The sequence below is a fragment of the Poeciliopsis prolifica genome, unplaced genomic scaffold (genome assembly GCF_027474105.1).
Source record: "Poeciliopsis prolifica strain line A6 unplaced genomic scaffold, Auburn_PproV2 SCAFFOLD011, whole genome shotgun sequence".
NCBI classification, from domain to species: Eukaryota; Metazoa; Chordata; class Actinopteri; order Cyprinodontiformes; family Poeciliidae; genus Poeciliopsis; species Poeciliopsis prolifica.
The window spans coordinates 12,121,580-12,141,999 of record NW_026562386.1 but is presented as its reverse complement, the minus strand read 5'-3'; the positions used below and the strand labels follow the sequence as shown (position 1 = coordinate 12,141,999).

Here is a 20,420-nt window from a genome sequence, read left to right as displayed (position 1 = left end):
GGATGGATGGATGGATGGATGGATGGATGGATGGATGGATGGATCTTTTGTTGTTTTGAACTTCTTTGTAAAGAGCATGATACCTGCAACTTTACAAAATAAATGTTTGTGTTGACTTAAAGAGAAAAAGACATATTTAACTTTTCTTCAAGAATGTGCTGTTTATGGCCATAAAATATAATACTTCAAGATATAATTTTCATACAAGACATTATGGTGACTTTTATTTCAGTCAACTGCAAAAAGCCTGAAACATAAGATGAACATAGCATTTTTTTCCTCAGAATATCTGGATGTTTTCTTTGTCATATTGTTTGTTGGTGAATTGACCAAGAGAATGAAAGCCTGATTAGACGTTGTCAAAACATAAGAAAAAAATGTTTAACCCACCCACAAAAACACTCTGTCACTCAAGATACTGAACGTTGAAGTCTGCCAGTGTGCTATTTTAGAGTAAAGGATGCCTATCTAGCTTTATAATAGCACAATTATTGATGCTGGAATATCTGCTTTGAAAACCACAAATGAATGGAAGTGCATTAGATGCACTCAAACTCTACCTTTAATTGAAGGTTGCAGTTGTGAGATGTTCTTCGGATGCTTTTAAATCCATTTGCGGGGCAGTAGTTCTTAGTTGGGGAATAAAGCCATTGGAACCACGAATAAGTCCACCCACCCATGTGGAAAACTGCAAATATATAATTTCAGTAAAGCAATATAGTTGAAAAATTAAAAGGAAACACAGGTTCTGTAGAAAAATAATCAAAAACCAAGAAACAAAGTCCAGATATTAAAAAATTTACTTGCATATCTTTAAGCAAACCCCAAAGTTAAAAAAAGTTTCTCTCTGAAAGATGAAAACTGAATGAATACTTACCCAAAAAAAGCAACATAGATCCAATAATGCAAAGTGCATAATCCTATTTGCAGTTTTGCTTTGTAACAGCTTGTGGCTGAAAGCTGTTGAATTGGGTTGTGCGTATCTGGTCTTTGGGTAATGTGACACAGGTCTCCACAATTGCAATGATCAGATTTATTTTGGAAACATAGATGGGAAAATACAGCTAAACATAATACTATCATATCAGAAATAATCAACATAAATCTAATAGTTGGGTAGGTTCATGTTTCTAAATAGAAGTTTGGAATATCTTATGAAATTGACTGAATTTTATTGCTACAAAAACCTGAACTCTGATTCATCTTGATTTATACCCCAAAATTGCATTTGTTTACTGCTGCTCTGCTTTTCCACTTGTATTTTTGATTTTTAAATAATTAATCTCAACATTACAGCTCAGCAGTTTTATATGGACATGTCATACTGTTTGCCTCATAGCAGCAGTTCAGTTTGGGTTTCTGACAGTATTTAGTCTTTTCCTGGAGCAACTCTGCAAACAGATGCTGGATAGACAATAGAGACACTCCAGTGACTTTCTCCACTCCTCTGTATATCTTCAACAGGACCCTTGTCTGCCATAATGCAGCTGGATTCCCACTTTGAGATAGAGTTTGTCAACACATTCCTAACCACAGCTCTGTACAACACTGAGAGTATGCTGGTAGGGCTTGATAGGTTAGAGTTTCCTCTGAAATTGTAGGGCTGTTTTCACAATCACCATGATGTTCTTCGACCAGGTGAGGTCAGAGATCTCTCCAAGGAATTTAATGCTATGTATACTCCCTACTGCATGGTCCTGCCCCTGATGCTGAGGGGTGTGTTCTCAGGTCAGGACCTTGAGAAGTTAATGATCCTCTCATTTGTTCTGTCCACATCACTGCCTCTGCACCAGCCCTGCAGCCATGTGACTTTCTCGCTTTACATCATCATTCCCATGACTGAGTCTCAATGTGGTATCAGCTGCAATTTCAACATTTAGGTTTTCCTCATGTGTGGATTATCAGTTGTTATTGTTTTCAATGTAACAATTTACTCCAAAATGTCCAATGAAAACATAACATCATCAAGATAATTTCATGTCACAGTGAAAATTGACAATGTAGTGACCAAATGAATTAAGACTGAGATAGAAAATAACCAAATCCAGTCAAACTCAAGATCGTATAAGCTTAGCTTTTTGTTGGTACGATGTGACATTTTTCTTCTAATCTGCTGTATGCTTATACTTTTTTGTGGTTTGTGAGTTCGTGTTTTCACGTGGGTAAAGGGAGATGGAGGTTTCAGCATTGAAATGTTCCCACCTTTTTCATGAGGTACTTACCTAAAAGTAGTGATTATTTCTTAGAAGCTATATGCAAAGAAGTAGGGTGAAGTAAGCAGAGGCACAGAAAGCGCCTCCTACTTATGCATTAAAAAGCCTGTGAGTAACTATTTAATTATTCATCTAATATGCCAAGTATTTCTTATTCAATGCCCTAAATTTCTCATGGTTGAAAATTACATGACTTTAAAAAATTACTAAAGAGGAACTCAAATCCTGGGATTAAAATTAAAAGGATCATGTACATTTTTAAAATGTTCTTTCACTAGTTTAGTTTTATACTACATTGACTTTATAAATGTAGTTCATTTAATGGTAGCTGTTACCAAAATTTACAATCTGTTGGAAAACTTTTTTTCTAATTCTCACTATGCATTTTATAAATGAACAAGAAAACAGGTAAGATGAACAATATTTCCAGTAATTACCTATGTGTAAAACTGGTTTGACTTAATTTTATTAGCCTGAGCCATAAATGTGTAAATGAATATGTAAATTGAAATTACTCTGCACTTATTGACAAAGCAAATCAGCTTTCATTATTGTAGAGTCTATTTAAATTGTTTTAACATAGGATCTGCAGAAATGGCAGAAAAGATAATCATAAAAAAATGAAAAGTGGAAATTTTCACTGTGCAGAAGTGACAAAAAACTTTGCTTCAATTAGTGCATATTCACAATATTTATCACAACTTAGTAAAACAGAAGTTATTTGTGGAGAATGTTAGTTAACATTTTAAGGTATGCCTTTTTGTGAATTATATAAAACTACAAAAAAGAAAAAAAAATCAAATGAACATCTGAAACTAATATCCTGACATACTGAGAAATTCAAGGTCTCTAAACTTCACTGACCTTTATTAACCAAACAAAATTGGCTTCCTCATCACCAGTTGTTTCATCATTTCCCCTGACTAAACAATTAAGGCAGATTTAGTGTCAGACATCCCCTGACATGCATGCAATTAATATTCCCTGCTGTCTGCCTTGTTTATACAGCAGTTGGTAAACATGACTGACTTTTGTTTTAGGTGCTCTATGGTGGTCATGCTCTGCTAGAAGAATATATTAATTTGCTGACAGGCCTTGGGCAGCCCTCCTTATTAAAAGTATTTATTTGCCCAGTTTCAAAAGCATAATTAATCCAGCCTGAAATTGGAAGTACAGTTTAAATCACTGGCTGCTGGATGTTTTATGCTCAGTAGAATTTTTGAGGATACTGCCTTCAAAAACTTTACATATTTACTGTTGATCTTACAATCTGAACTATGCTATGTTAAGTTTGAATGTTCTCCTTGCTATCACAGCCAGTGTTTGAGTTTTCATTTGACAGTTCAAAAACAATTGTCAGATTTATTTAGTCAGATTACCATTTTCAGAAATTTGCTGGAAAATGTTCTCATTTCTCAGTCTGGAAAATTACTTTGTTTGTATGGAAACCCTTTCAAGTTCTAAATGCTTATATTCATATGGTTCTCCAACTGAGCTATGAAATTGTACATTTTTTGTATGCTGTACATTTTGGCAAAATATGCAAATATTTCAGTGTGGAAAGTAAATAAATTTTTGGTTCACCATGTTCATGTTTTCAATGCAGTCTGACTCAATTAAAAAGTGAGACTTTCTTTTTTTGTAAGCAGTAAGCTGTTGGGAAATATTCAAATATCTCTGTCTGAAAAGCTACTTTGTGTCCAAAAAACATCTGGTTATGCCTAAAAGACAGCAGCTTGCTGTCTGTGTGTTCACTGAATTATGTTCACAGCTGACATTTGAAATGCGTGATTGATAGAGCTCAGACAAGGCTGTTGGTGGGTATTAAAGTGACAGGTCTCATAGTGGAGAGGCCTCCAAAGGCACTGAGCTCCAGGGAATCCTTTAATTTGTCCTTGTCTAAAATGCTGTCCGTCTCTTGTAAATTTTCCAGAAATAGCTATGCTTATGTTGTGGAGCGGAAGGCATTGGGTTACTCAACCTGCTGACACACACTGAGCTTCTCATATTTACTGCAGCTAATTGCTAAGCAGTCTGTAGTTGGGAATATCTTCAATGACACTGCATAATTTAAAGTCAATAGCCAATACAGTCTCAAAACAGGCAAGGAAATAATTTTCTATCCCTAATCTTTCCAAGCAAAATGTAAAAATAATGAAGCAATATGGACATTAGACATAAAGACTAATTTGATCCTGATTATATGAATGCAGTTAACCATGACCCAAGTCCATTATGCAATGTGTCCTTGAATGTTTTGATGGATGCAAGCACAGACTAGACTAAAAGTGCTGTCCATATATGAAGAGATATTTTGTAAAACAGACTGCATTTAATTTTTTATGATGGAAGTGGATTGAAAAGCTTATCTTTTTAAACATACCTGAAAAATATATTTGAAACAAAAGAAAAACAAAACATCTAAGTGTTGCTTGATACTGGACACCCGGCTTTATAGTTACTGTTCTTGTTATACCAATGGTTATTTAATTTGTCCATTTAATGTTGAATTGCATAGAAATTCTAAAAGTAGTCAATTGGGATAACGACTTAGTTATTTTAAAAACAAAGAATTAAAACGCCATCTGCCTATCATATCATTTTAAGTAAGACTTTTAGGCTTCCTTATTCAAGGAAGCCTAAAAGTCTGTGCATAGAGAGGGATGATTTGTACATGACAACAGTGAGTTGATTCACAATGAAGACAAGTGGTAAGGATTTTTATTGATGACGATAACAAAATTTTAATATTGCCATCTTCCCAAATTAATGGCCTAATTTTTTATTTACTTATTTATTTTTTTAATTTCTTTGGTCAAAATTGTTCTTTAGACCCACATCCACTTTTGTCAAACCTGAGAAGGTACTTTTTTCTTTTCTATTCTTTTCTTTTTTCCCAAAATCACAGTTGGCAAGAAATGATTGGCCATTATTTTAGGAAGATGACAATATTTAAAGCCAGAATAAGACAGGCTAATACTAAACTAGAGCTTAGTTTGCACAAAGAGTGACCTAAATCTATGAAGGTCATCTTAGAAAAATAGTTTTCCATAGAGAAATTTTTTCAATTATCCCATGCAAGAAGCTCTGGAGTGTTCCAACTAAATCTCTAGTCTAAAGCAGCTCATTGAAATTCAAGTCATGTCTGGTATTTTTAACTGTGATAAAAGTACAGTTACAGGTATTTAGAGGTCAGTGTGTCTTAAGCATTTGTCAAATCAACTTTCATTTTCTGTTGTGCTTCAAATGGCATCAGCAGCTCTAATTCTACTACAGGCTACGCAGAGAAAAATGTTCTGAAATCTGCTATGACTCGAAGGGTAAAGAAATATTTGTCCTCTGTAATCTGCTTCTTTAAATGATACCTCCCTCTTAATCTGAGGAGTTTGATGAGTTTCATTATGACAGCCCGGGATTCATTCGCACAGCTCCAAAAAAAGAGGATTTCATTATCTCATCACTGCTGCTTTATGGGCTTTTGCCTGGTGGAACAATTTCTGATTAGAAGTTTTTACGTGTCAGGCATTTTAGCTCTCATCAACATCGCTGACTCAAACAAGCATAGGCTTTGTTTGGACAGAGCATGTGAGAGTCCTGAATTCTTTGGTACAATTATGTAGCTGTTAATATTTGTTTTCACAAGAGGGGAATTTACAGTGAATTGGGTCGCTGAAATAAAAATACCTATGTCCTTCTGATATACATGTTTTTGTGTCAGTGAGGCTCAAATTACAGGCCTTATTCATTTCATGGATACCCAAGGGCCAATTCCATTGGGTAATGAATAATACGGCAGACTGGGAGGATTCTCTCACCCTATCTTCCCTCGTTGCATGAACCTGTAATAAATTTCCCGCCAATGCCATATGGTAGCAAGTCAAGTGTGGAATTTAGTACGTTGTGTTATTTATTTATTTCCCAGGTGTTGCTTTTCTGTTAGTGATTTATGTGTTATTGTGTATGATCTGCTGCTGGGATCTATGACACGGGGTGCAGAGGGTTTTTGGAAGAAAGCCCAGACTGAACCGAAGCCATAGATTCAGAATAATGTTTCAGATTCAGTGGCTCTATAAGCTCCGTCCACAAGCATTTTTGTTTTCTATTTTTATTTACAGGAAAAGGACGCTCAGGTAAATTCTGGTTTACAAGAATGAGTTAAAAAAAGAGGAAGTAAGCGCAAATAAGTATTACGAACAGATATAAGTAATTTGCCAGTTTATCCACAAAGAAAATTAAATAGAGACCCATTTAATCAGTTGTATGTTGGCTTTGAATACCTTTTTAATTTTGATTTTGTTTAGTTATAAATAGGTTTTTGCTTGAATTTATTCAAGCTGACTATACTTTATACCTTTTTGACGCTAAGATTGAACTTTGAACTGCCATGTTGCTGAAATGTACCATACACAGGAATCAAGGCAAATAATTATTGTGAGTGGAGAAGGAGATGAATAAAATCAAACTAATTAGATATAAATAGACTAATTTGTAAAAAAAAATAGAAAAATAAAAACGTATATTCTGTTTAGTGTGAAACCAAAAACCACAAAATATAACACAAGTTGTATTCAATTATTTCAAAGACATGATGAAACTCAGTTTCTTTTTCAGGACATTTAACAATTTTGGTATTCCTGGTAACAGTATGGAAAAACCTGTAAAATAAACGGAATTACTTCCTGTTAGGTAAATGTGCTTAGACAGTGTTATTTTTTACTTTATAGTCGTATCTTGTTGTGGTTTCCCAGCTTTTTCTAAATCAACACATATCTACCTTACTTGAATATAATGTTCTGCTTTGTTTAATATTTTGAAGAGTTAGAAGATAGTTCTGGATTACTAATTAAAACTTCAAAGATGCATTCATTTTTACAGAATCATATGACTGCAAGGATAAATAATTTCTTAAGGCATTTTTTGAATAAATACTATGAAACTAAATGATGCCATATCAAAAGCTTTCCTTTATTTTCATATGGGACCAAATAGGGAATACATTTAAAGGGTTTTCTTACATCTTTAATGTTGGTGCCAATAAATGTGGGAGTGCTATACATGTAAGCCTCCTGCTGTCTACTAAAGAGGTGGCTGAAGGATATTTCATGACTGTTGACATTAACCATTAGAATCAGTTTAAAATCTGTTAATTTTTGTGAGATTAAATTTGTGTCTTAATGGTATTACACTTTTTTGTCATTCAGTTAATTAGGTCCTACACATCCTACGCATCCTTTGTAAAAAAAAGTTGTTATTCATTTGTCTTTATTAAGCTATATAAAGCTCAGATGAATCAGATATTGGATTAATTTCAGGAAGAAAACATATTATTTAGTTTCTTTTCAGTCTTCTTTCAGTTTTTTTTAGATATTAGAATTTATCCTTGGAACACTCTACTTTCTTTTAGTTTCAATGTCATTGAAAGACACCATACCACAGGAATATGAAACTTCTACATAACCTTAATATGCATTTGTCTATGTAACCTGCTCATTTCCACCACAATATAGCTGACCTATCGCAGAATCTTTTGAAAATGTTGAAAGATTATATTACACAAGTGACACAGCTCTCAAATGGCATGAATGATACACTTGTGCATCACTGAAACAGAAACAATGGAACTCCAAGTTCCATTGTTTCACTTAACCTCACATTAAATTATGCAGACTGCTTACTCATGTCTGTATTCTGAAACTAAAGTTTAAGTCACCGTTCTTAATCTGAATAATTCAGTCAAAAAATATCTAATTAATTAAGGCACTCTGAGACCACTGATATTTTTTTCCTCAAATTGTCATTGGATGATTCAACATAAAAGAAATTAAAATGGATGGTGACAACACAGAAAATTCCCTGACTCTGATGAAGCAGCATACTATGAAGTTCACCCTCTTATTCTTAGTATACATGCATTATTTATAACAGGAGTTTATCAAAATTGATACATGCTTTAAAGAAATGACAAAACTATAAAACAAAATAGTTCATAAAATCTCTTTTATTTCTAACTTTTCGAGCAACTTTTTTGTTGTTGTTTCAAAAGACTGGCATACCATACAACACAGGGAACATTGCCACAGCAGCTTTGGTCACCAGAAGGTCCTTCCAGAGTCAGAGCTTTAGACTCTGGTATTCTGGGTGTTTAAAAATTAAGCAACTCCTTTTTAGGTCAAAGAAACATGAAAGGAAGTAAAGCTTCCTTCTTTAAGGAATTTAGGATTATCATAAGCTTGCTGGTTAAACATGCTTAGTTATTATCAATAGTTTTTGTCAAACATGTTTTGGCATAAAATATTTTAGTGCCGATCACTACACATTGTTCTATTTTTTAAAAAATATGTATATTTTTAAATATTGCAGAGTGACAGCTAATTAATCGATGCCCCAGTGATTTGTATTTTCCTTTTTTTTCTTCAAGCTTCATTAAATATAAAACAAAATATAAAGTTTTGATTATTCAATACTTTTCTGCTGAATAGATATTAGTGTCTCTCTCTCTCTCTGATGTTCTTTTATTTTAAAAGTAAGTGTTTTGCTGAAAGTTGAAACTCGTCTATCTCTCAAGAGCTCTCTGATGATTGAATTTCCTCAGCTCATGGCAAATATTAAGTCGCAAAATTTCTGTCCTCTCGATAGACAAAGCTACGATGGTTTGGAGAAGAAGCTAAAAGAAGTCTTCAGTGAACGAAGCAGCATCTTGCATCAGCTGTCAAAGACATCAAAGGAACTGGACAGCATAAAAGGCAACCTTCAGGTGAGAAACATACTGCTTCTCTTTATAATTCAGCACAATAAGCATCATGATTCAGCTGGTAGTTTTGAGTTGTAGGTCAATGATAAAAAAAAAAAAAAATAAAAAAATCCATGTTAATCTTTTGATCATTATGCTTTAAGTCGAATGATTATTATTTAATCATATGTGAAGAGCTTTGCCTGAGCCAAAAGGTGAAGCTCTCGGTTTAGCGATAAATCTATGACCCTCCCCTCATCTATGGCCACAGGCTTTGGAAAGTGACTGAAAGAATTAGATTTTTGTCTCTGGGTTTTTGAGTTCAGAATACACACCATTACTACTTTACATAAAATGCTGTGGCCAAATAACATGGATTTGGCATGCAGAAACACATGATAATAAATGAAAACTTCTTTGGAGCTACAACAGAAAGATTTTTCCACAATCTGTTCTTCAACATTATCAACATATTTACAATGGGAGTTTAATTGAAATGATAAGTATTTAGCTTCAGCTTGTTTTTTTGTTGTTTTTTTTTGTGTGTTGAAGTTGTAATTATTGATTCCGTCGTGTTCTTTAGATTTCATTGGATACTTGTACGTTTTTGTTGTTCTCTGAGGTTTAGTTTTTATTTTTTATGTTTATTGTTGTTTGTATCAGCTCTGTACAGTGTAAACTTCATAATGTTTTAATTTTCTATGAGGGGTTTCCTTTGCCTCAGGTTCAATTTTAAAAGCTCCAGATTGCAGCAGATAGCTAGCAGATTACCACATCAGCATCTGCTGGCTCTTCCTGAATTATTAAATTATTGAATTTCCTAATCACCTCTTGCAGTTATGGTGTTCCTCTGCTTTGCTCTGTCAGGAGACTTGCACTACATTGTAATAGTTTAGTATCTGAATTGAGAGCATTTCTGAAACTGAGTTTTAATTGTTATGAGCGTCACTCATTTTCTGAAGTAAATAAATGACAAAATTTATGTTGTTGTACAGATGGGTTGAAAGTTGATATTTACTAGTTTTAAAAATGTATAGACATTTAATCAATATCAGATTATTCAGTATTTGATTTATTGTCAATAATCAGTGACCTCCAATGGCTTTTCAGTATATTTTGGGGTCTTATGGAGTCTCAACATCCCAAACTACCACTCCCTATTTTGTCATGTTTTCAACAACAGTTATTGCTTTTAGATGTTCCTTCTTCCACAGCTGTACCTCCATTTCATTTCAAAGTTTTTTTTCACCCTAGAGGAAATTTACTAAGTCATGATGTAATCATCAGTGTTTGTCTGAGTTATATGAAGATTTTCTAATTTTTGTATGCAAACTTTTGACTTTGAAGAAAGTAAAATAAAAGCTGGCTCCATGTTCAGCAACTTTGTAAGACTAAGACGGGAATAATTATAAACAAATGAATGCATATTCTCAATATTCTATCACTTAACAAACAAAAACCTTATAAGTTTAGTCTGATGCCATATCCTGCAGGAAAGAAAAGGATACAGTATATAATACTTTGGCTGTATCTCTTAGTCCCAAAAAAGTTAGTTGAGTAGTGTAAACAGTTATTTCAAGCCAGGGCATTGCATAACAACTTCTGGTAATTATTTAAGACTACGTTCATCACTTGAAGTAAATGGAAATTAATTTATACAGTCAGGTATTTAAATTGTGTCACATTTTTCAGTCACATTGATCAAATCAAAAATATTTGTGGAAAAGATGCCACCTACCTTGATAAGTAGACCATGGTTCTCTTACTGTTGATGTTTTAACATTTTCTGGCATATATAATGCCCAGCAAAGAATAGTCCATTTGGAATTGTGTGTATAAACTCAGGTCGTCTGGCCACCATCATCGAGGACACAGGCTTTGGTGTGTGTTCCCTCAAGGCAAGCAGAGCTGGCACCCATCTTTGCCCGGGGATCTGCTCCTGCATGTTGGGGAGGGCAGAGGTTGGGTTAGATCTGAATTCAGAACATTAGTGGGCTGTGAAACAAGTTTTAAGCTTTAGAGCTAAGGCTCCATCTCCATAAATATCATTAACTTTTCAAACAAAATCAACATCAGCACACTAAAGCAGTGCTATGTTTCTTCAAAAGACAAAAGAGTGGGTGCTTATCTTTCTAATACGTTGCCCTCTAGGTCCAGGTCAGCAACCTCAATAATTAAACTTTCTGTGACGAGGGGGATTTTTGCTTGGCAGCATGCCCCAGTGATGTTGCTAAAAATTTAACTGAGTTCAAAGCAGTTCAAAGCAGCTGGTAATGTTTTCTAAGTGTTATCTACAATATAAAGTTTGACTGAACATTATTAACCAATTATGTAGACCGAATAAGCTCCGATAACACTAAAGAGAAGATTGCATGCAGTGATATTTTTATTCATAATAAATAAATTAATAAATAATAAATTATTGATGTTATTCATAATACAATGATGATGTTAGATGATTTACAAACTACCTGTGATGCAATTCAAACATGCTGTTTGTTTAAAATGTCATCCATTAAACTAACTAATAGGCTTTAATACAAGATTTTTCTTTAAGAGCGACACTGGGTAGTGTTTTGCTTAAACAAGTAAAATGTTTTACCTGCAGATAATTACTGAACTGAACTGACTGACATTATTTAAGACTAAAACTTATTCAGTTCTGTTGGAAAGACCATAGTCTTCGAGAATAATTGTCTCTGTTTTTAATTCAGTTTTGTGGAACAGGATGTGGTGTTATGCAATTTATATTTTACCGGTCTTAATGAGAGTTATGTACAATGTACAAAAGAAAAACATACAAACAAAAAACATGTAAGTGTCTCTTCACCAGTTTGGCATTCTCTAGAGGCTCGAAGGGCAGCATATTTTCTCCCTGCTATTGGAAAGATTTAACCATTACAACCAACCTGTCAAAGTAAAGATGCCACAGTAAAAGCTCTAATGGGGTATTTTTATAACAGAATCCGAGATGATTGCTGCAGATCCATTAAATCCGCCAAACTGTTGCTCTTCTTGAACCAGAAATTTTTTCCATTAAAATCTCACAATAGTCGGGTCGTCCCAAGATCTACGGATTATTGAGGCTTTATCAAAACCTTGAAATTCGTGTGATTTTCTTCAATCAACCCTAAGTAAATCATGCAGTGTGCGGGAATGATTCCTCTGATAAAAATACGCCACTGCCACCAGGAGTAATGGAGCCTGTATGTGGTCTGCAAAAGATGTTTATGAAGGACTTATAAATCAAACTAACACCCAACTAAGTACACTTGTTCAAGATCAACTTGGTCTTGCTTGTAAACAGAAATGAGAACAGATGGCAGCAGCAAGAGACAGAGACAGAAAGTTGCTTTTTAAGTTGGATGGTTTCCAGCAGTCTTCAGTCTGCACATTAAGATGAGGTGCCACCTTTGTGGGTCATGCTCAGTCAGACAGTGGTATTTGGAGGTCATTTCAATGGCTCTGATGTTATTTAGGTAGGTGTGTCGAAGTCTTGATGGCATGTAGCACATAACATCCCCACCAGAACATTACATACAAAGTAATCAGCTATATTAATTTAGAAATAATTGCATTTACTGATATGGTTGTTCTGGTAATCGCTGTCATCAGCATCTGTTTGCTTGAATTTTTATATTTTTCTATCAATATTGTTAGCATAGTTTTGTATGCTCTGGGTGCATTGGTTCTCCTCCTTTGGAAGAGAAAAAAAAGACAGTCAGTTTGTATTGACTTGTGTTAATTAGCACAGCCTTTCAAGCATATTTTAAAAACAAACTCTCCCTTTGATTCCAGATTTCCCCGAGAAGTCTGCGTTTCTCGACTCCTCTCTCAACTAATATAAGATCTCAAAGGGCTTTTGGGCCAATCAAATATATCACTAATTCCTAATTACCCATCAGGAATCTGGTTAGCCACCAGCAGAAACCAATCTGTGCATCTGTGTGTGCACTCATTAGGACATTCATCAACAGATTGTTAAAAGCAATACAATTTAGAAAAGGGACATCAACAGGATTCCACATCTGTTGCACATTATTTTAATACTTTTCTCAATTATTGTATCATTTCAGATCATTTTCACACCGACTGGATTTGAGTCCATCTTTACTAAATCCCTGAGAATTGTAGGAAACATGTACTAAACAGAGCCAGTTCAAATGTGCATGCACTGTGCATTTTCTTTGTTTGATGCTTTCAATTGCCATGCAATATAGAAAACTGTGCCTTTGCTTAAGAAAAAAATTGTGTCTTTTGTTTTCTTTCAGTCTCTGAAAAATGATGAGTCAGTGGCCAAGAAGGACGTGCAAAGGATTCTGGAGCTCAGCCACAAACAAAGGTAAATCTGGGCACCCACCATGGGTGATTTAGAAAGGAGATCTTGATCATGTTCTCATAATTTGAAATGTTTTCTGCTATGATTTGCAAAATTATTTTATCAATGAAATAATAATATGACAAATTAGGTAGATTTTAAGAGTTTAAGGTTATTCTCTGCTATTATGTATATATATATATATATATATATATATATATATATATATATATATATATATATATATATATATATATATATATATATATATATATATATATATATATATTTTTTTTTTTTTTTTTTTGCATCAGCCTGTAAGAATGAACTTGTATCAACTCAGTAGATGTCTTTAGGTCTTTAGTTTGCTTTTAACAGAAGCCATGAAACACAAAACACTGTTCCACAGAGGAGTGATTTATAGAAAAATAATATTTCACCATGAGAGTAACAGGAGATCTGGAGGGATTGAATGATACAAGTAACTCTGATAAATAGGTTGAGTGATGTTTATCCTTTTGAGTCCCTTGACTGTTTTCCCAAAGTTATTTTTTCATATCCTTTGGCTGTTTGTGCAAATTACAAAAATTTGATCTTTTTTTTTATTATCAGATTTTTTTATTATTCATAGACTCTTTAAAATAATTATTAAACCAAATTGAGGATTTTGTGTCCTTGATTTAGTTGAAAATGCAGTTTTGTAGTATGTTAGTATTGCAGTTTGACTTTGTTTTATGTTTTGGTCCTTTATGTTGAATCCCTTCAAAATGTCAAGCTTATTTGTCCTCAAACACGTTAGGATATTTTATTGTAACCAATTTACATGTATGTGATAAAAAAATAAATACATTTTGATGGATTTTAAACACATTTTCACAAACAATATAAATCCACTAGGATCCATGTTGCTCACAATTTTTCCGCGATCTTACATTTCTATTGATTGGACTTCTGATCACAGTTGAGTCTACTCTTATTAAATATGAGACATTTGGACAGCTGAAAAACAAAAATAGCCATGAATCACCTCTTACTGGTGGAGGCTATTTACATAAAAGAATGCTTAAAAAGACTGCAATTGAATTATATAACAAAATGTGAATTAGATATTAGAGCTGATTCTAAGCAACCCCATAAAACTGATGCTTGGTCATTACAGAACCTCCTGTAAAAGATCACTTGTTTCTTTTGTTTCCTCTTTTCAATTTGTATATATTTGAAGGTGCATAAGTACAAAATTATGAAGTGGGTGAAACAACCAGCTTCCATAGTGAAGTGATAGACTGCCCTAGCAATCTTTAAAACATCCTTTATTCAGCCAGTGGTTCCACTAAGTTACCTGATTTGGTCTTCAGGTTTTGGAGGAGTAACTCCTGTCAGTATCAGTCATTTTGAAGCAGGTTGGCTTTTTCCAATTTTCAGTGAAAAACGATGCTAGCAAAACACTGCATTTATAAAATCAGATTTCATTTAGTTGAATGATGAATATTACATGTTAAACATACATTCTAAAGTTACATAATCTTTTTAATGAGATTTGTGTATTTCATTTCCCTAAGCTTACAAGAAGAATCTAAATATGAATAGGAAAAAAAGCTTTCAACTGCATACTGTAGTCGATGCTGTTTAATTGATGGTGTGGTCTAGTTTGTTTATGGTAGAGAAAGAAGCAAGCAGGAGCTGGAAAATAATAAACTAACTAGTGTACATAAAAAATATTATTCAGTCTTTATTCCCCCAACATATGAAAAGTCATCTGGGATGTGGGGCTTTTGTATCAGTTAGAATTGTCTGATTAATAAAGTGTGTAATGAATCTGTTCATGATTAGGAATCACTTGTCACCTCACATGCTCTCTGAAAGGCTGTAAAAGAGCTTGATCACCAATCAATACTCAATCACATGGCAGCTCTCACATGTTATCAAGCTAAAAACCATAAAGCAGCAGTTTTGCTCAGTGTTGCTTACCTAGCATTTTGGAAGGCATCGTTTTTTTCAGGGTGTTATTAATCCACCTTTAGATTTCCACGGCTGCCAAGAGCAATTACTTGCTGACTCCATTATGGCAGATGCAGACAGGTGATTCATTGCAAGTCATTTATTTCTGACATCTCTTAACAGAGATTTGATTGCTTTCTGAAAATAATTTTACCCCAAACTGAGACAGAACAGAGATGTTTTCCAATAGAAACGACACTCATGGTTGGAACATAACATTTCATGTTTTGATTATCAACAATTAACTCAACTATGATTGAACCTACTATAAAAAAACATGTGCTGTTTGCTCACTAGACTGATGTGTATCCATTTTGTCAGTGTAGGCAATGTTTGTGCCTCAAACTGTTTCCTTGTCTTGTTTACTGGCATATATATTTTCCTGACTACTCTAAAGGAAATATGCTTTACTGGTCTTATGCCAAAAGACATTGGCATCTGAAATATGTATGCATCAAGATCCTTTACAAAATGACTGCTGCTGTTATCTTGAAAGTTACTGCAGATTCATTACACCACATTTTCCCTACGTCTCATGCACTTCTAAGTTTAAAGCCATGTTTAGAAATATTAGCAGACTTTTTGAATTTAACTTGGCTGCCTCTTGTGATGTGATTTCTACAAAGATTTTTTCAAAGCAAGGACTCACATCACCAGCCTACTTAATATATAATTCATTGTGCTTTGCTGTTATCTGTGCACTGGAAAATCAAACAGTACAGAAATAGCCTCAGCATTATAACACCCATTTACATTTATGCCAGATGTATAATAAATGCAAAAATAGTTTTCACACTGCAGGCTAAAAAATCTGTAGGGCATTCCAGAGAACACATAAAAAGTCATTGGAAAATGAAATCAAGTATCTTTCAAAAGTGTCTAAATTCTCATATCATTAACCAGAGTTTTTAATAAAAAACTGAACTCAGTGTATGTTAACTGCAGTGAATTTATGTAAATGATGGAAGTAGTTCATGAAAACAAGAATTGGGTTGAATATATTCTTTTCAGCTCAAAAATAAGTGGAAAAAATAGTATTTATTGTACCTTGCATTGTAGACCCCTTTTAAACATTTCTTACAACCACAAACCTCAAGAAATAAAACTTCAACTTCAATTTCCGAGGGATTTTGTATTCTCAAATAAAATTGTGTAAATAATAATTGTGAGATTTAACTCCCCATGCCAAAGAAACAATTATCCCTCAATGCATAATTCTGCCAACATGCCAACTTACCAAGTGGAAGGTTTGTTCTAGATGAGGTGCAGTTTTCTGCCACAGATATATTTATTACATTTTGACTAAAAATCGTTGTCTTGCTTTCATTTCATTGAGATTTGTTCCATACAATGATTACGGCAAACTGTAGTCAGGATCTATAAAGGGTGCTGTTGCTTTCTTCTTGCCAGTTAATGAAGGGCCTGTTACGGGCCCTGGTACAAAACCTACTAACCACTTTGTGCCCAAACATAGTGTTTATTATAGAAATTATGTTCCAAGCAACTAGTCTATCATTAGAACATTGCTTGTTTCTGGTCAGAAACTCCCAAAAGGCCTGGAAATCTGAACTGCTGTTCAATGCATTGGTGCAGAAAACTCTCAGAATCTTGCTTCTTGCAACCTGAAGTTGCAAAGAGGCGACCCTCTCGCTTAATCAAAACACTAAGATAGGGGAATATGAGAATCGCTACCCCACCTGACACCTCTCTCCCTGGGCAACTTCAGAGCAGGAGTGAGTCCAGCTCCTCTCCTGGAGTTTGATTTCGGAGCTCAAGCTGTGAGTCCTGTTATTTCCTGCTGGGACTACTCAACCCGACACAACAACTCTCGCACCTCAGTGAGGTGACATTCCATGTCCTAAAACCAGATTATGCTGCCAGAACTATAAGGACAGCCAACATTCAGAAACTTTTCTTCTTCCAACTTCAAGTCACAAAGGGGCATCTTGTCTTGCTCACCGTAGAGAACTCAATCAAGTCACTCAGCCGGGGGCTGAGAATCCCCACCATGCTTTTGCCTGTCATTCAACTTGCATGGCAACTGATCTGTTCTTACCTGGATGTGGGGGCCCACCGAGAGGGGACTTCCTGTATATTCTTGAGGCTGAGCCCCAAGAGCCAAAGCCTGGCTCCAGAAGAGTGCCACAGTCTCCCTAATCCAAATGAGGTTTGCCTCTTGTTCTTGTCAGCTGTCTCATTTTAATCCATAAAAGCACCAGGACATGTTAAGAAGAAAGAAAGAAAAAAAAAACTTAATTTTAAAGTGTAAGTTTTTAAAGTGGTTGGTATGTTGGAAATTAGGCTGCAGAAAAAAATAAAAGGGCTGAATAGTTATGCATGACATACACTACAGGGTTTATTCGTAATAACATTTGAAAACGTTAATTCTTTCTGTTCCTGTTTGGTTTTGTGCTACTTTTTGCTGTTCAAAATAGTAAATATGTATTTTGAGCAGAGAAAAAATTCATGTTTTGATATGCACAAATGTCAAAAGCAGTTCATGCCTCAACTGTTTGCACTTTTATTACTAGTTAGGAAAAGCATTGCAAAATGCTGAGTTTCTTCCCCAAAGATTGAAAACAAACATTTATTAAGGAAATCTACCAATGTTAAAATTATTGTGATTAAATTATCTTAAATCAAGTGTTGCTTTTTTTTTCTACTAAATTAAAAAATATTTTATTGTGACTTGTTTCTACACAAAAATCTATTTTCTCTCAAAGGAGTGTGCTTTAGAAAACCATTCAGAGGTAGAGTGGTAAAGGGCTCGGAGAGTGTAAGAACGATGTGCTAACAGGGTGTTTCTCACTTCCCTGCCACTTGACAGAGAGGAGATGAAGTCCCTCCAGGCAGCCCTGCAGAAGCAGCTGGATGAGGCAAATGAGAAAGCTGAAAAGCAGCAGGCCACGGTAAGACAGCGATGACCTCACCATCAGCGCTCGGTCTCCTCTAACCAGCCCCGTCACCTGTCACACAGCCCCCCTTGGTGATTGACGTTCATTACGCAGCAGCTGGCTTTTTCTTCCGTCTGACACAGCAGGAGAAAATCTTTTGCCACATCTTATTTGTTTGGTTCCAATTTTGAAACCCTGATCTTTTATTAGTGTTTATTGTGATATAAATTAATGAAAAGAAGCAAAGGTTTTAATATAAATGAAAGGTCGTGTGACTATTTTCAGTAACTTACTGAACAAAGTTACTTTTATTTAGGCAATCAGATCTTCACTGATATTAAATGTATCCTGTTACTTGTAGCAAATTACATTACTACTTTATACCATTAGATATGCAGAGAATACACTGGCATTATTCAGAGGAAAGTGAAGAGTGACCATACATAGTTAAGGTTGCAAAATGATATTACAGATGGTTGGTTTTTTGCTGTTTATTTCATTTCTTTTGCAAAGTATTGAAATGGAGTTAATAGTGTGCTTATCAAAATATTTCATAATTGCTAAAACTACCCAGACTTTAAATAGAAAAGTCAAATTCATTTATAAAGGTAATTTGTTTTTCTTATATAGTTTATGATTTCTATGTACTGTAAGTACTGATATATTGACTTTCCTTTTTACTGCCAAAATTGAAGAGAAAAACAATTTTAAGAAGGATAAACAAAAATAAATATAAGCAATACTACTCATTCCTATTTTGGATTGATAAGAAGAAGTCACTGCAGTACTGACTCACTTTCAGGTAATTAGTGTTTCAGCTCCTTCTTGTAATGCAAAAACATATCTGGTTATTGATATTGCAACTATAGGAGGGAGTTACTTGAGATCAATAAAAATATTTTTAAGCATAGGTCTTTTTATCTACATCATGTAGATTAAGATATCTACATGAAGTAGGTTATAGGCTATCATCTACCTCTGCTTTTTTAATTTTTAAGATATTCTTGTAATTGGTTGTAATCAGGTATAGATGTGGTGTTTGAAACTCTACTTGGCTTTTGTGTCCATTCATGACTTAACAAGAGGGAGATTGTGTTTTTCACCTATTATCTATTTGGTTTGAATAGTTCTTTCATCCTAGTTATTTTATCAAATAAATCATTCTGACAATGTTTTTTTTTGTATGATTAATCATATTATATTTGTGTGATATTAACCTTTGTTTAATATGAAACCTACTCATGTGACAGAAAACAAAATGTCTAAAACTTAGTAATTAAAACAATAGCCTTTGATATTTATATTAAAAATGAGCTTTATGTTGAGCTGTTTATGCCTTTAAAACCCAATGCCAGTATTTTTCTTGTTGCTGCTTTTCTAACCATCCCCTCAGGCTGCAGCAGTGACTGAAAGGCTCAAACATGAACCTCGATGTTATCATGTGCTACTTGGGGATGTGAGTCAACTGGCAAGACTTAGTTTACTATTCCCTGGGGTGTAAACCTGGCATGAGGTCACCAGCCCTATGAATCTTTTCCTTTTTGTCCCCGAGACTATCTTGACGACCTCTCCCAAGGACACACAACACTTGGGAAAGCAAAAATACTCGTTTAGAATTAAAAAAAAAGAAGAAAAAACAGACAAACTCCAAACTCAGCCTATCTGTCTTATACACACACACCAAATTTATTTGTTTGGTTGCCCATGGCAGGAGTTTACCATCTGCAGTGAATGTTTGAACCTCCATTTGGCTGAAATAAGCACATACTCACAGGGCTCACGCCAGTACCAGGAAAGCATGCTGAGCTGTTGATAAAAGGATTGCCAAAAACAAAGACATCACTCTGCCGTAATAAAAAATATAAGCCAATAAGTCAGCACTGTGAGCAAATCGGGAATAAATGTGTCAGTGTATCACATTTCTGGAAGTCTGAACTCAGACGTACCTACAACATACACACAGCACTTTTGAGATCATCTGTCAGATATAGTTCTAGGCCACTTTGCAATCTGTATTTTCTTCTGGTGAAGCCATTCTTTTGTAAGTTTGAACCCATGCTTGCACTCACATTAATACTAAAAAGCAAAATCCTGCTTTTCTGTTCTGCTGAACACAATCAGCAATTAAAAGGCCGTGTCAAAATCAATTTGATGAAATAACAGTTAGCGCTCAAGTGTAATGCTCTTTCTATCTTTGTATTTTTAGAGGCAGTGACAGTGACTTAAAGTGGCATTTGATGTAATTATGACCTGTGTAGCAATGTGAG

General features: G+C 34.5%; 1 protein-coding gene across 1 annotated transcript in view; it reads left to right on the top strand.

Annotated features, from left to right (window-relative positions):
- Window positions 1-20,420, top strand: part of luzp2 (leucine zipper protein 2) — a 154,493-nt gene that overhangs the window by 69,745 nt on the left and 64,328 nt on the right. Inside the window, exons 2-4 of the mRNA XM_055036816.1 lie at window positions 8,850-8,967; window positions 13,215-13,285; window positions 18,087-18,168. Coding sequence (XP_054892791.1) covers window positions 8,850-8,967; window positions 13,215-13,285; window positions 18,087-18,168 — 271 coding nt within the window. The remainder of the gene's footprint in view (window positions 1-8,849; window positions 8,968-13,214; window positions 13,286-18,086; window positions 18,169-20,420) is intronic.